Genomic DNA, 15,455 nt, shown 5'->3' with positions numbered 1-15,455 from the left:
ACATTCGATAACCGTGAGAGACAAACACCAAATATTCGACAAAAACTTTGTATATTCTGCCAGAATTTACATGACCCTGCAAAATGCCAAAGAGTTACAGATCACGATACACGCCTATCAATCGTCAAAGAGAAGAAGTTATGTTTTAACTGTTTAGGATCACACCGTCCCGTAGATTGTAAATCGAAATTTCGCTGCCGCCAGTGCCATCAAAAGCACCACACAAGTCTTTGCCATGGAAATACATGTACTAGTGATCAGCAAATGTCAGTTAATGCCGAAGTTGATGATAGCGAAAATACATTGATCGCCACAAGTTTTCATTCGTCTGAAGAAAAATCCCGTTCGAACGTGCTTCTAAAAACTGCCGTTGCACCAGTTGGGGGAAATCGATATGTTGATACGCACATTTTGTTTGATGAAGGAGCACAGCGCTCTTTTGTTACCGAGGAGTTAGCATCGAAAATAGATTTAGAAATACTAGGAACAGAAACCTTACATTTATCGGCATTTGGAAGTACCGACAGCAAAGTCCGTCATTTGTCAAGAGCACGCGTATACGTAGAGTCGATAAATAGAACGAAAATTCCAGTTGAAGTTCTAGTAGTACCGAACATCGCCAACTCGTTAACCAATTACATCGGTAATGGTATACGAGAATTAAAGTACCTGAAAGGATTACGTTTAGCTCATCCGTTTACAGAAGACAACTCTTCTTTTGAAATTTCCTTGCTCATCGGAGCTGATTTCTATTGGGATTTCGTAGAGGATACAATATTAAGAGGAAATGGTCCAACCGCCGTAAAGTCCAAACTTGGCTATTTGTTGTCTGGTCCAATTCCAACGTCTAATCGACAACAGAGTAATGTAGGTTTGTTCAACATATTGACATCGCACAAACCAGAAGAGTTGAATTTAGAAAGATTTTGGGAATTAGAGTCGTTAGAAGTAGATAGCAATACGACAGATGTTGAAACGGAAGACTATATGGAAACAAATCAAAAGTCAGCAATTGAATTCCGAGAAAACAAGTACATATCAAAGTTGCCATGGAAACCAGATCACGAATCCTTGCCTAACAATTTCTTCGTAACGAAAAGAAGAACTGAAAACGTCATTCGAAAATTAAGTCAAGATCCCGAAATGCTTATGGTATATGGACAGATAATCAAGGATCAAGAACGCCGAGGATTTATTGAGAAGGTTAAGGATCCCGATATAAGTAAAGGTATTGACGTACATTATATCCCGCACCATCCCGTTAAGAAGAAATAAACAAAGTAACACCATCTGATGAATACATGGAAGAACCAAACAACGAAGAAATACCGTCAAGAACATTGCCCTTGCGAAAGGCATCAATTCGTACAATGGAAAGAATAAAATCATGGACTCGTTAAAGTTTAATTCAAATTCCTATTTTTGTGTTTTGAAGAGACAGTAATTCCTGCAAGTGTAAAATTATAAATTTCTTTCTTTATTGATGAACATTTAAAGTAATAGTCTATTGTTTTGTACATAAATACAATTTGCGGGCCCCAGTATGTTGAGAATAGTTCGAAGTTATAACGTTACGTTTCCCGTATTTACGTTCACATGCTTGTGACGTTGCTTACACCTTGTATGGGCTTCGCCATTGTAAATATTATACGCAAAGTAAACACAACGCAAAGTACACATACGACTTTCTTAGTTTATTCCACACAAGTGTATGATTGGTGTAAGGTGTGTTGGTGGAATGTGATTAGATTGTAGTTTTGTTATCAGTGTATGATTGGTGTAGGGTTTGTTGGTGGAATGTGATTAGATGGTAGTTTTGTTAAATAGTGTATGATTGGTGAAGGGTGTGTTGTGAAATGTGATTATATGGTAGTTGTGTCAGTAGTGTATGATTGGTGTATAGTGTGTTGGTGAAATGTGATTAGATGGTAGTTGTGTCAGTAGTGTATGATTGGTATATGGTGTGTTGGTGGAATGTGATTAGATGGTAGTTGTGTCAGTAGTGTATGATTGGTGTAGGATGTGTTGTGGAATGCGATTAGATAGTAGTAGTGATGGTTAGGTATGATTGGTGTAAGATGTATTGGTGGAATGTGATTAGATGGTAGTTGTGTCAGTAGTGTATGATTGGTGTAGGGTGTGTTGTGGAATGCGATTAGATGGTAGTAGTGATGGTAAGGTATGATTGGTGTAAGGTTTGTTGGTGGAATGTGATTAGATCGTAGTTGTGTCAGTAGTGTATGATTGGTGTAGGGTGTGTTGGTGGAATGTGATGAGATTGTAGTTTTGGTAAATAGTGTATGATTGGTGTTTGATGTGTTGGTGGAATATGATTAGATGGTAGTTTTGTTAATAGTGTATGATTGTTGTAGGGTTGGTTGATGGAATGTGATTAGATGGTAGTTGTGTCAGAAGTGTATGCTTGGTGTAGGGTGTATTGTGGAATGTGATTAGATGGTAGTTGTGTCAGTAGTGTATGATTGGTGTAGGGTGTATTGTGGAATGTGATTATATGGTAGTTGTGTCAGTAGTGTATGATTGGTGTAATGTGATTAGATGGTAGTTTTGATAATAGTGTATGATTGGTGTAGGGTTTTGTTGGTGGAATGTGACTAGATGGTAGTTGTGTCAGTAGTGTATGATTGGTGTAGGATGTGTTGTGGAATGTAATTAGATGATAGTAGTGATGGTAAGGTATGATTGTTGTAAGGTGTGTTGGTGGAATGTGATTAGATTGTAGTTGTGTCAGTAGTGTATGATTGGTGTAATGTGATTAGATGGTAGTTTTGTTAATAGTGTATGATTGGTGTAGGGTTTTGTTTGTGGAATGTGATTAGATGGTAGTTGTGTCAGTAGTGTATGATTGGTGTAGGGTGTGTTGTGGAATGTTATTAGATGATAGTAGTGATGGTAGGGTATGATTGTATTGAGGTGTGTTGGTGAAATGTGATTAGATGGTAGTTGTTTCAGTAGTGTATGATTGGTGTAGGGTGCGTGGAATGTGATTAGAACGTAGTTTTATTGATAGTGTATGATTGGTGTAGGGTGTGTTGGTGGAATGTGATTAGATGGTAATTTTGTTGAATAGTGTATGATTGGTGTATAGTGTCTTGGTGGAATGTGATTAGAAGGTAGTTTTGTTAATAGTGTATGATTGGTGTAGGGTTTTGTTGGTGGAATGTGATTAGATGGTAGTTGTGTCAGTAGTGTATGATTGGTGTAGGGTGTGTTGGTGGAATGTGATAAGACGGTAGTACATGGTTGGTGAAAGGTGTATTGGTGGAATGTGATAAGATGGTATTTGTGATGGAAGAGTATGATTGGTGTCAGGTGTGTTGGTGAAATGTCATTAAATGTTAGTTTTGTTAATAGTGTATGATTAGTGTAGGGTGTGTTGATGGAATATGATTAGATGGTAGTTGTGTTGGTAGTGTATGATTGGTGTAGGGTGTGTTGGTGAAATGTGAATAGATGGTAGTTTTGTAAATATTGATGATTGGTGTAGGGTTAGTTGATGGAATGTCATTAAATGGTAGTTTTGTTAATAGTGTATGATTGGTGTAAGGTGTGATGTTAGAATGTGATAAGATGGTAGTTATGATGGTAGTTAGACGTGTTGCTGGAGTATAATTAGATGGTAGTTTTGTTAATAGTGAATGATTGTTGTAGGGTGTGTTGGTGGAATGTGATAAGATTGTAGTTTTGTTAATAGTGTATGGTTGGTGTAAGGTGTATTTGTGGAATGTCATTAGATGGAAGTTGTGTTGGAAGTTTATGATTGGTGTAATGTGTGTTTGTGGAATGTGATTAGATGGTAGTTGTGATTATAAAGTATGATTGGTGTAAGTTATTTTGGTGGAATGTGATTTCATGGTAGTTGTGACGGTTATTTAATGACATGCCACCAATACACCTTACACCAATCATACACTATTAACAAAACTACCATTTAATCACATTACACCAACACACCTTACACCAATCATACACTATTAACAAATCTACAATCTTATCATATTCCACAAACACACCCTACACCAACCATAACTTACCACAACCAATCTTATCATATTCCACCAACACACCGCACCTTACACCAATCTTACACTATTAACAAAAATACCATCTTATTACATTCACCAAAACACCTTACACAAATTATACACAACCATCACAACTACCATCTAATCACATTGCACTAACCCACCTTACATCAATTATACACTATTAAAATAACTACAATTTAATGAGATTCCACCAATGCACCTTACATTAATCATACACTACTAACAAAACTAACATCAAATCATACTTCAGCAACACATCTTACTACCATCTAATCACATTTCACCAACAGATCTTACACCAATCATGCACTATTTACAAAATTACCATCTAATCATACTCCACCAATACACCTTACACTAATCATACACAATTTACAAAACTACCATCTAATCACATTCGACCAATACACGTTACACCAATCATACACTACTAACAAAACTACCATCTAATCATACTCCAGCAACACATCTTACTACCATCTTATCACATTCCACAAACAGATCTTACACCAATCATACACTATTAACAAAACTACCATCTAATCACATTCCACCAATACACCTTACACCAATCATAAACTATTAACAAAACTACCATCTAATCACATTTCACCAACACACCATACACCACCAACCATACACTATCAACAAAACTACCATCTAATCACATTTCACCAATACACCAATCATACACTATTAACAAAACTATCATTTAATGACATTCCACCAATACACCTTACACCAATCATACACTACTAACAAAACTACCATCTAATCATACTCCAGCAACACATCTTACTACCATCTAATCACATTTCACCAATCATACACTATTTATAAAACTACCATCTTATCATACTCCACCAATACACCTTACACCAATCATACACTATTTACAAAACTTCCATCTTCTCATATTCCACCAATACACCTTACACCAACCATACCCTATTAACAAAACAACCATCTAATCTAGGGATGGCAACGAGTAGTCGAGTACTCGGGTACTCGATCGGAAGGCCGAGTACTCGAGTACAGTTTTAGTACTCGGATACTCGTTTGACTGTTATACATCTTGAGATATTTCTCTAAACATTCCCACTCACTTTAGTTCATTTGAAACACCCCATTCGTAATACTAAATAAAATCAATTAACGACATAAGATGTTTATCTTGAGGCTACGTTTTGTTATAGCAATACCAGCAACGTCCTTTCCTTCCGAGCTAATTTTTTCATTTGCATTAATTGTAACAAAAAATAGAAAGTCAAACAGTCCTTCGTCTGAAATTGTTGACCATATCATGTTTCTAAACAAGAACAAAATCAATGTTACCTGCGGTGAACCCCACGGAACTGATTAGAGATATTTGTAACAGTGTTTGTAAACGGATCAACACTTTCATGGATTAATAATTTTAAAACTCATCACAAGCCGTAAACACTTATCTTTGTTTGTTAATTATAAACGTAATTGGTATGAGATGTACATTTAAATTAATTTAATTACTCTGTATTTGAAACTGAACTATAATTGTTTAATTTACAATTTAAAGATATAGACGAGAGCAACATTCAAACCAGTAGGTCGAAAATAAATTGACAACGGCATGGCTAAAAAAAAAGAAGTTCAGATAAACGATCGTGCAAAAAAAAACACAGAAAAAGTAAGACTGAGCAACACGAATAAGCACAAGTACCTGAAGTCCAATATTGTTGTTGCCAATATATGGACAAGTCGTATTATAAAAAAAATACGAACTCCTAAGGAACAGATGATACATACATGTATATTGTCTACTTTTTTGGACTTTATATGCAATATTTTTTATTTTTTTAAATTAGGTTCATGAACACGTACACCGGCAAACGATTATAGGTTATTTATAGAAACGGCGGTCGGTAATTCATTGTTTTTAGATACACAAAAAAACAGAGCATCAAGCTATGTTTGTAGTACGTTTGTCTTTCGTTAACATGTTTATGATAGGTATTAACAAAAATACTGCATCCTACCTAAAATCTAAACTTTTCAATAAACGTTTAAGATTTATCCGAGTACTCGCGAGTACTCGAGTATCATGACCGAATATCCGAGTATTAAATTTCAGATCTTTTGACATCCCTAATCTAATCACATTTCACCAATACACCAATCATACACTATTAACAAAACTATCATTTAATGACATTCCACCAATACACCTTACACCAATCATACACTACTAACAAAACTACCATCTAGGTGTCATACCACCAATTAAAAGTCCCTATCTGTTCAACCAAATTTTACAATTTTCACAGCTTTCTAAATATTTTACCTTAAGTTTAACTTCATAGAAACCAGATATATCCTGAATTGTACATGTATCAGCTTTCTACATGCACATTTTCAGCAGGTGTTTAAAATCATATAAAAAAGAAAAGGTATTCCGAATAGAGGTACCACTAAAAATAACCCCTGGTTTTCTGGAAATCTTAAATTAGTATACTATGGAGTGCATTAATCCTCAATTTTTAATGCAAACTCATAAACAAGTAAATTTTAGCTCAAAATGATCTTAATATATTTCTCTTTCACCAAAAGTTTCATTTCTGCCAATTTGTTGGTTAGTTTAAGTAAACAATGACATCAAATGCACTATTTTTTGTCCGAGTAGGCCTACTTTCACATACGTTCTAAATTTGAGGGAGTAATTGGTGGTATGACACCTCTAATCATACTCCAGCAACACATTTTACTACCAACTAATCACATTTCACCAACAGATCTTACACCAATCATACACTATTTACAAAACTACCATCTAATCATACTCCACCAATACACGTTACACCAATCATACACTATTTACAAAACTACCATCTTATCTCATTCCACTAATACACCTTACACCAATCATACACTTTTTTTACATTTAATCATACTCCAGCAACACATCTTACACTACCATCACAACTACCATCTTATCACATTTCACCAACACACCCTACACCAATCATTCAATAATTTCTTTAACAGCAAAATTTCAAATATTATTCGTTGATCTCTTTATAATGACACTTCATATTTGTTGTTGGTTTAGGTTCACTGGTTTTTATTTCAAGTATATATAAATAAGATAACATTCTGCATTGCATAGGTAAAATTAATGCAATAGTTACCTATTTTTAATGTTTTACAGTTTTTGAAATTAAAGATATATATGTGTATAATTAATGAAGGATTATTTGATTGTATTTCAGGGTAAGACTCCTTATGATTTGGTAAAAATAGAAAGCTCTGATGATGAAGAGAGAAAAAGTAAGAAGGAAGAACTGATGGACTTCCTTAAGGTAAATAGTATTGTCTTACTTTAAAAGATATTCACAGATTATAAGACACAAAACAGACTTGGTACAAAGAATTTACAATAAAACGGTTGCCTGTAGTTTTCAGTGTCATTGTAGTATGTGTTGTCACAATGTAAGTTGACAATTCCAAGCTTTTTGCCTAATATACATGTTGGCATATGTGAAAGACAAATGTTTAAAATCTGTGTTCTCGTCTGTTGGATGTCTCTTATTTTTAGCTCACCTGGCCCAAAGGGCCAAGTGAGCTTTTCTCATCACTTGGCGTCCGGCGTCCGTCGTCCTTCGTCGTCCAGCGTTAGCTTTTACAAAAATCTTCTCCTCTGAAACTACTGGGCCAAAATCAAACCAAACTTGGCCACAATCATCATTGGGTTATCTAGTTTAAAAAATGTGTGGCGTGACCCGGTCATCCAACCAAGATGGCCGCCACGGCTAAAAATAGAACATAGGGGTAAAATGCAGTTTTTGACTTATAACTCAAAAACCAAAGCATTTAGAGGAAATCTGACATGGGATAAAAATGTTTATCAGGTCAAGATCTATCTGCCCTGAAATTTTCAGATGAATCGGTTAACCTGTTGTTGGGTTGCTGCCCCTGAATTGGTAATTTTGAGGAAATTTTGCTGTTTTTGGTTATTATCTTGAATATTATTATAGATAGAGATAAACTGTAAACAGTAATAATGTTCAGCAAAGTTAGATTTACAAATAAGTCTACATGACCGAAATGGTCAGTTGACCCCTTTAGTAGTTATTGCCCTTTGTAGTCAATTTTTAACCATTTTTCATAAATCTAAGTTATCTTTTACAAAAATCTTCTCCTCTGAAACTACTGAGCCAAATTAATCCAAACTTGGCCACAATCATCTTTGAGGTATCTAGTTTAAAAAATGTGTGGCGTAACCCGGTCAACCAACCAAGATGGCCGCCACGGCTAAAAATAGAACATAGGGGTAAAATGCAGTTTTTGGCTTATAACTCAAAAACCAAAGCATTTTGAGGAAATTTGACATGGGATAAAAATGTTTATCAGGTCAATATCTATCTGCCCTGAAATTTTCAGATGAATTGGACAATCGGTTGTTGGCTTGCTGCCCTCCAATTGGTAATTTTTAAAGAAATTTTGCCGTTTTTGGTTATTATCTTGAATACTATTATAGATAGAGATAAACTGTAAACAGCAATAATGTTCAGCAAAGTAAGATCTACAAATAAGTCAAATGACCTAAATGGTCAATTGACCCCTTAAGGAGTTATTGCCCTTTATAGTCAATTTTTAACAATTTTCATTAATTCGGTAAATTTATGTAAATTTTTACCAAATATTTTTCTCTGTTACTAATGGGCAAGGTTCATTATAGATATAATTGTAAGAAGCAAGAACGTTCAGTAAAGTAAGAACTTCAAACACATCACCATCACCAAAATACAATTTTGTCATGAATCCATTTGTGTCCTTTGTTTAATATGCACATAGACCAAGGTGAGCGACACAGGCTCTTTAGAGCCTCTAGTTTGTGTCATCAGCTTGGTATCTCCAAGGTATATAAATCACATCATCTCCGTTTATGTATATATAATGCATACCTCTGTGTTGAAAGGTTGATTTACATGTTCTTGCAAATATGTAATAATCATATATTAAAACAAAAAGCACATCTTTACAAAATGTTAAGTATGCTGTCAACCTGTGTATAGAGTTTAAACCTTTAAGTATGTAGCCGATAGACAAAGCCACCTACATAGATAAAACCTCTATGAAATTAGTAAACTCAGTAACGTTAACTTTCCTGCACAACCTTTTTAAATTACATACAAAACAAATAAATCACATCATCATTAAATAAGCAGTGTGCAGTAAAATTTACTCTAGTGAGATATGGCATAGTGGTAAGATGTCAAACCACCAATTCACTCACTCCAATTTAGAACGTAAAGTTCTATATTAAAGTAGTCCTTCCCTAAAAAATATAGAATGCTTTTGATGTCATTATTTACTTAAAATAACCCAACAAATTGCAGAAATGAAACTTTTAGTGAAAAAGAAATATATTTAAACCATTTTTAGACATAATTTACTTGCTCGTGAGTTTGCATTAAAAATTTAGGATTAATGGGCTCCATACTATATTTATTTAAGATTTCCAGAAAAATCAGGGGCTATGTTTAGTAGTTACCTTCGGACTGTTGGTATTTTACTACAACTGAAAACATTAAAAATGGATTAAAAATTGGCAGATAGAAAGGTGATACATGTACATTTTAGGATATACCTGCTTTGTATGAAGTTATACTTGGATAAAACATTTAGAAAGCTGTGACAATTGAAAAATGAAAAATTTGTTGGAATAGATAGGGATTTTGAATTGGTGGTCTGACACCTTTAAAGCAAAAAACGGTGAATCACAAAAATCAGAAAACAATTGATTTATTTTCTTAACTGATCATTTCAAATAAAGGTAGCCACATTACATGCATTACAGCACATATTGCCAGATTGGAGCCTAAAACCTGAAAACCTGAATATGTGCTATTTTCTTGCAATTAAACAAAGGGAGAAATAAAACATACTTTCAGAAATGATGCATTATTGTTGATAACACTACTGTTTTCGAACTTGGCAATAACTGCTTCTGAAAAAAAATAAATATATAAATTATTTGAAAAAGGACATCACATTACAAATCATTAGTAAAATATTGTTTGTCGTCCATTTTTGGGTATTAGGATTTATGACCGAAGTCACCATCACACAACTCAAGTGCCAGTTAGTGTGGGTTGTATCATCAGCCTGGTCAAATGAAAAACTTGAAAATATGTATTCCCAACTTCTCTATAAAGAATAATGTATCTGACGTATGTATTTCTTGATCTTATATGCATTTTTCCTCTTTTCCAAACATTATGTGCAAATAATCATGGGCAAATTTGTAATTTTTCTAAAAATCATTATTTTCATTGACAAATTGGGCCTTTAAAACATTATGTGCAAATAATTATGGGCAAATTTGTAATTATTCTAAAAATCATTATTTGCATTGACAAATTGGGCCTTTAAAATATATGTATTAAACTATTTGACAAGTTTTCACATGGGGCATGATAGTTTATAGCATATTTTTCCTCTTTTGTAGACTGTCATGTCAAAGACATCCCCAGAAGTAGCTCCTGACACCCATTTACAGTAACCTGCAGCACCAGTAGTTGAAGGTAATAATATAATGTTAAATATTCAGATACCGGCTGAAATGATTTATAATTACTTGTTTCTAATATACGGAAACCTTGATATCTGCTTATAATGTTATAATGAAAAATGATGAAAAAAACTAACAAATTGATGGGAAAAGTGAAGTAGGCTATTGATGAAGATTACAGATCACATCTACTTTAAAATCATTCTCATCTAATTTATACTTTCCTCATATATTTTTGATAATCATTCTTACTTGTTCCTCTCACAAGGAATATGATGTCAATATCATTCTTACTTGTTTCTCTCACAAGGCATGTGACGTCAATATCTTTCTTACTTGTTCCCCTCACAAGGCATGTGACATCAATATCATTCTTACTTGTTGCTGTCACAAGGCATGAGACGTCAATATCATTCGTACTTGTTCCCCTCACAAGGCATGTGACGTCAATATCATTCCTACTTGTTCCTCTCACAAGGCATGTGATGTTAATATCATTCTTACTTGTTCCTTCATGAGACATGCGACATCAATATCATTTTTACGTGTTCCTCTCACAAGGCATGTGACATCAATATCATTCTTACTTGTTCCCCTCACAAGACATGTGACGTCAATATCATTCTTACTAGTTCCTCTCGCAAGTTATGTGAAGTCAATATTATTCTTATTGTTCCCCTCACAAGGCATGTGACGTCAATATCATTCTTACTTGGTCCCCTAACAAGGTATGTAACGTCAATATCATTCTTACTTGTTTCCCTCACAAGGCATGTGACATCAATACATATATTTATTAATAGTATCAGAAGCACATGTCTGTGTTTGTTTATGTTCAACACGTGTTGATGAGCACATGGTTGCATACCTGGTTTGCTATTGTATGATTTGATTGGCTATTGTATGTCGCAATGCAGGTATCCTACCCGTTTGTACGAGGGTAGAATCTTACCTTACCTTACCTCTGTATCTTTAACCCCCTTTGTAGAGGAACCATACGCTAGTATGTATAAATTGTTGCTTTCTAATATACAGTGATGCCTCCCCCAAATGCGTTGCAGTGCTGAGACTATATACACAGTGAGATCCTACCCACACACAATTATATTACAATTCCGTTATCATGTATTTACAATGTTTCTGTGTTGATTAAAAGTCATGTCACATACTTTAAAATTCCTCTCTTTCTTTATATATACACTGGTATCACATTTATACCCCTAACCGATAGATGTATATGTATTCTTTAAAAATTAGTATCGATCTTTAAAAATATCAACAGCACTATTCCATAATTGCGATAAAAACGGTAAAAAGATAAAAGAATGATGAATGCCTCTTCCTCATGAATTAAAAGTTGTATTACAAAGTAATTATCTAAAAGTTATTATAAATCGTGATTCTCGTGCAGAATCTCATTATAAATATAAGATATTTTTATAACCAGTTATTCGACGTTCTGCCTTTACCGAGTACGTACCTTCCGTTTCGTTATACATATCTCCCACCCACCCCACCCATTTTGATAGATTTGAGTTAGACAGTTTAATGATGTGACAAGATAAATTGTAATAATAATGTATTTATTGTGTTTTGTAGATTGTTGTTGATTTTGATTTTTAGTGGGATGGAGTCCCGATACAGTGTTTTGTTGTATTGAGAAAATTGTGTGATTTGATTGGATGAGTAATTAGATGCAGATGGACGTTTAAATGACTATTGAAGTGTGAATATGTATGAAATGGTTTAAATGTTTGAAGAAGGAGAAAAAAATAAAGTATTAAAGTGTGCTACTCACAAGGAGAGCTCATTCCTATTGTATACATGTGTTGAGTTTTATTGACTAAATAATTTATGTTCGGTAAAGCTTGGCGAATTAGAACATAACATTCTTACTTGTTCCTCTCACAAGGCATGTGACATCAATATCATTCTTACTTGTTGCTGTCACAAGGCATGTGACATCAATATCATTCTTACTTGTTCCCCTCACAAGGCATGTGACGTCAATATTATTCTTACTGTTCCCCTCACAAGGCATGTGACATCAATATCATTCTTACTTGTTCCCCTCACAAGGCATTTGACATCAATATCATTCTTACTTTTTTTCCCTCACAAGGCATGTGACATCAATATCATTCTTACTTGTTCCCCTCACAAAGCATTTTTGTCGAGCCTTCGACTTTAGTCGAAAAAGCGAGACTAAGCGATCCTACATTCCGTCGTCGGCGTCAGCGGCGTCCACAAATATTCACTCTGTGGTTAAAGTTTTTGAAATTTTAATAACTTTCTTAAACTATACTGGATTTCTACCAAACTTGGACAGAAGCTTGTTTATGATCATAAGATAGTATCAAGAAGTAAATTTTGTAAAAATAAAATTCCATTTTTTTCGTATTTTACTTTTAAATGGACTTAGTTTTTCGGTGGGGAAACATTACATTCACTCTGTGGTTAAAGTTTTTAGAATTTCAATAACTTTCTTAAACTATCCTTGGTTTGTACCAAACTTGGACAGACGCTTGTTTATGATCATAAGATAGTATCCAGAAGCAAATTTTGTAAAAAAATAAATCCATTTTTTCCGTATTTTACTTTTAAATGGACTTAGTTTTTTTCTGCGGGGAAACATAACATTCACTCTGTGGTTAAAGTTTTTAGAATTTGAATAACTTTCTTAAACTATCCTGGGTTTGTACCGAACTTGGACAGAAGCTTATTTATGATCATAAGTAAGTAAATGTTGTATAAAGATAACTCCATTTTTTCTGTATTTTACTTTTAAATTGACTTAGATTTTCTTCCAGTTAACATTACATACAGTCTGCAGTTAAAGTTTTCAACACATTTATTAGATTCATTAACTGTCCTAGATTTTTACCAAACTTGGACAGAACCTTCTTACAATCATAGGATAGTATCAAGACGAATATTTTTATTGATTTTTTGTCTCATTTTTGTTGAGCATGCAATTTACAGCAAAAGTAGGCGAGACACTGGGTTCCGCGGAACCCTTACACATTTTTTACGTAACTTCATCACATTATTCACATCCAATTTAATGAAATATATATAACTATAGAATAATGTCTATCAAGAATTGATGTTTATTGATGAACATATGATTGTTTATATTATCATGCACTGATCGTAAATAAGGTATAAGTCATATTTTTTTGATAAATGCAATAAGATTGGACAGTATGCTTTTATTTCCTTGTCTAAAGATGATAGGAAGATTTGTTGTCCCAAGTACATCCATACTTTCCTGAGAGTATTGCCACATCGGGATATAGCTGATCTGCCTAAGACAAGTAAACGGATGTTTTATGTTCTGCCTACAATAGTAGAGGGTCATGGTGTTTTCTTGTTTGTGCGTCTGTCCCAGTATCAATTAACGTTTTGAAGTAAACATGTAGTTTGTGATCACATCAACTTGAAACTTAGATAATATAAAAATTATATACAACTCAAGCAATTAAATATTTGATTAAAATTGAGAATGGAAATGGGGAATGCATTAAAGAGACTTCAACCAGATCAAAAAGCATAATACAGCCCAAGGCCACCCATTGGTCTCTAGCACAGCGAGAAAATTCCACAGCTAGAGGCTGCTTCAGCTGGCCCCTAAACTTTAATGTATACAACTTCAGAGAAAATGGATGTCTCACTAAAATAAAATATCAGTATTCACAAAGTGTGGAATAATAAAATAAATTAAATAAATGGACAGGATATCACGCAATTACGTATTGAAGGGTTTCTTTGCAAGTACAAACTGATGGACGCCACTAGTGGATCAATAATTGTTCTCATGGACGTTTGGTGAGATTTGTGCTCTATCTGCAATTTTATGTTTAATGTTTTTAATGGACTTGTGTTTGTCTTTTTATGTTGACTCTAATGCGAATAAGGGGAAGTTGAATTGCTGAAAACCAGCCATCGGCTCGACTGGATTATACAGAATAAGTATTTTTTTTTCATATTAATACATTGACAGATAGACTGATAGACACATTGACCAGTTGACCTATAAAAAAATCGAAATATTAATATCAGAGAAAGGTATTGAACGCCATTATAAAAGATGAGCAGGTGGTATACATTGTATATTTTGATCTGTAATACCCGGAAAAGTCAAGGTATATCACTACCTATATAGTAATACAGAATGTACCATGTCAAAGAAATTCGTAAAGCATGACCATTCATGATTTAAGTGGGGTCCTTAATATGGGCTACAGTATTAAGTGGACATGCAGTATTTTTAAATTGATTTAATACGTAGTAAAACACAATTATTTTGATAGCCAATATGTTTCCATCAAATAGTAAATGATATCCTCATTGGTAAACGGACAGAAAATCACTGGACATAAAGTCATAAATTTGATAGGACGAAAAGCTAGTAACAGGACAAAAAGTCACAAGTAATGTGTTGACAATTGTTTGAATATATAAGAGAAAGATCTTGAAGTTTTTCCTAGGATTTTTTAGTATACGGATATGGATAGTAAACTGCACATTGCTAGAAAACAAAGGAATATTGATGCCAACTTTTAAAACGTGAATAATTTTATACAAATAAACAGGAAATACGAAAAAAAGATTAAAACACATAAATCAAGGATTTGTTGCATAAATAAACACAATTTTAATCTGCTAACCGAGTCCCTGAGTTAATTTTTAGATTTTTAAAAACGAACCTAGAGAGATATTCGTTATTTTTACAATATAATGCGGACACGTGTCACCGATTACACAACTACTCAGCCGTGAATTATACAATCAACAAAATTGATGATTGGATTATCCTTATTGCTTATGACTATAAT

The 15,455-nt window shown here is 33.8% G+C and overlaps 1 protein-coding gene across 1 annotated transcript in view; it reads left to right on the top strand.

Moving 5' to 3' along the window:
- Positions 1-12,438, top strand: part of LOC134700867 (ankyrin repeat domain-containing protein 50-like) — a 42,900-nt gene extending 30,462 nt beyond the window's left edge. The window contains exons 10-12 of the mRNA XM_063562023.1: positions 7,313-7,402; positions 10,555-10,630; positions 12,217-12,438. Of these exons, the coding sequence (XP_063418093.1) occupies positions 7,313-7,402; positions 10,555-10,608 (144 nt within the window). The 3' untranslated portion in view covers positions 10,609-10,630; positions 12,217-12,438. The remainder of the gene's footprint in view (positions 1-7,312; positions 7,403-10,554; positions 10,631-12,216) is intronic.
- Positions 12,439-15,455: the final 3,017 nt, after the last annotated feature.

This window comes from Mytilus trossulus, unplaced genomic scaffold (genome assembly GCF_036588685.1).
Source record: "Mytilus trossulus isolate FHL-02 unplaced genomic scaffold, PNRI_Mtr1.1.1.hap1 h1tg000187l__unscaffolded, whole genome shotgun sequence".
NCBI lineage: Eukaryota > Metazoa > Mollusca > Bivalvia > Mytilida > Mytilidae > Mytilus > Mytilus trossulus.
This window is presented reverse-complemented; position numbering and strand designations above follow the sequence as displayed.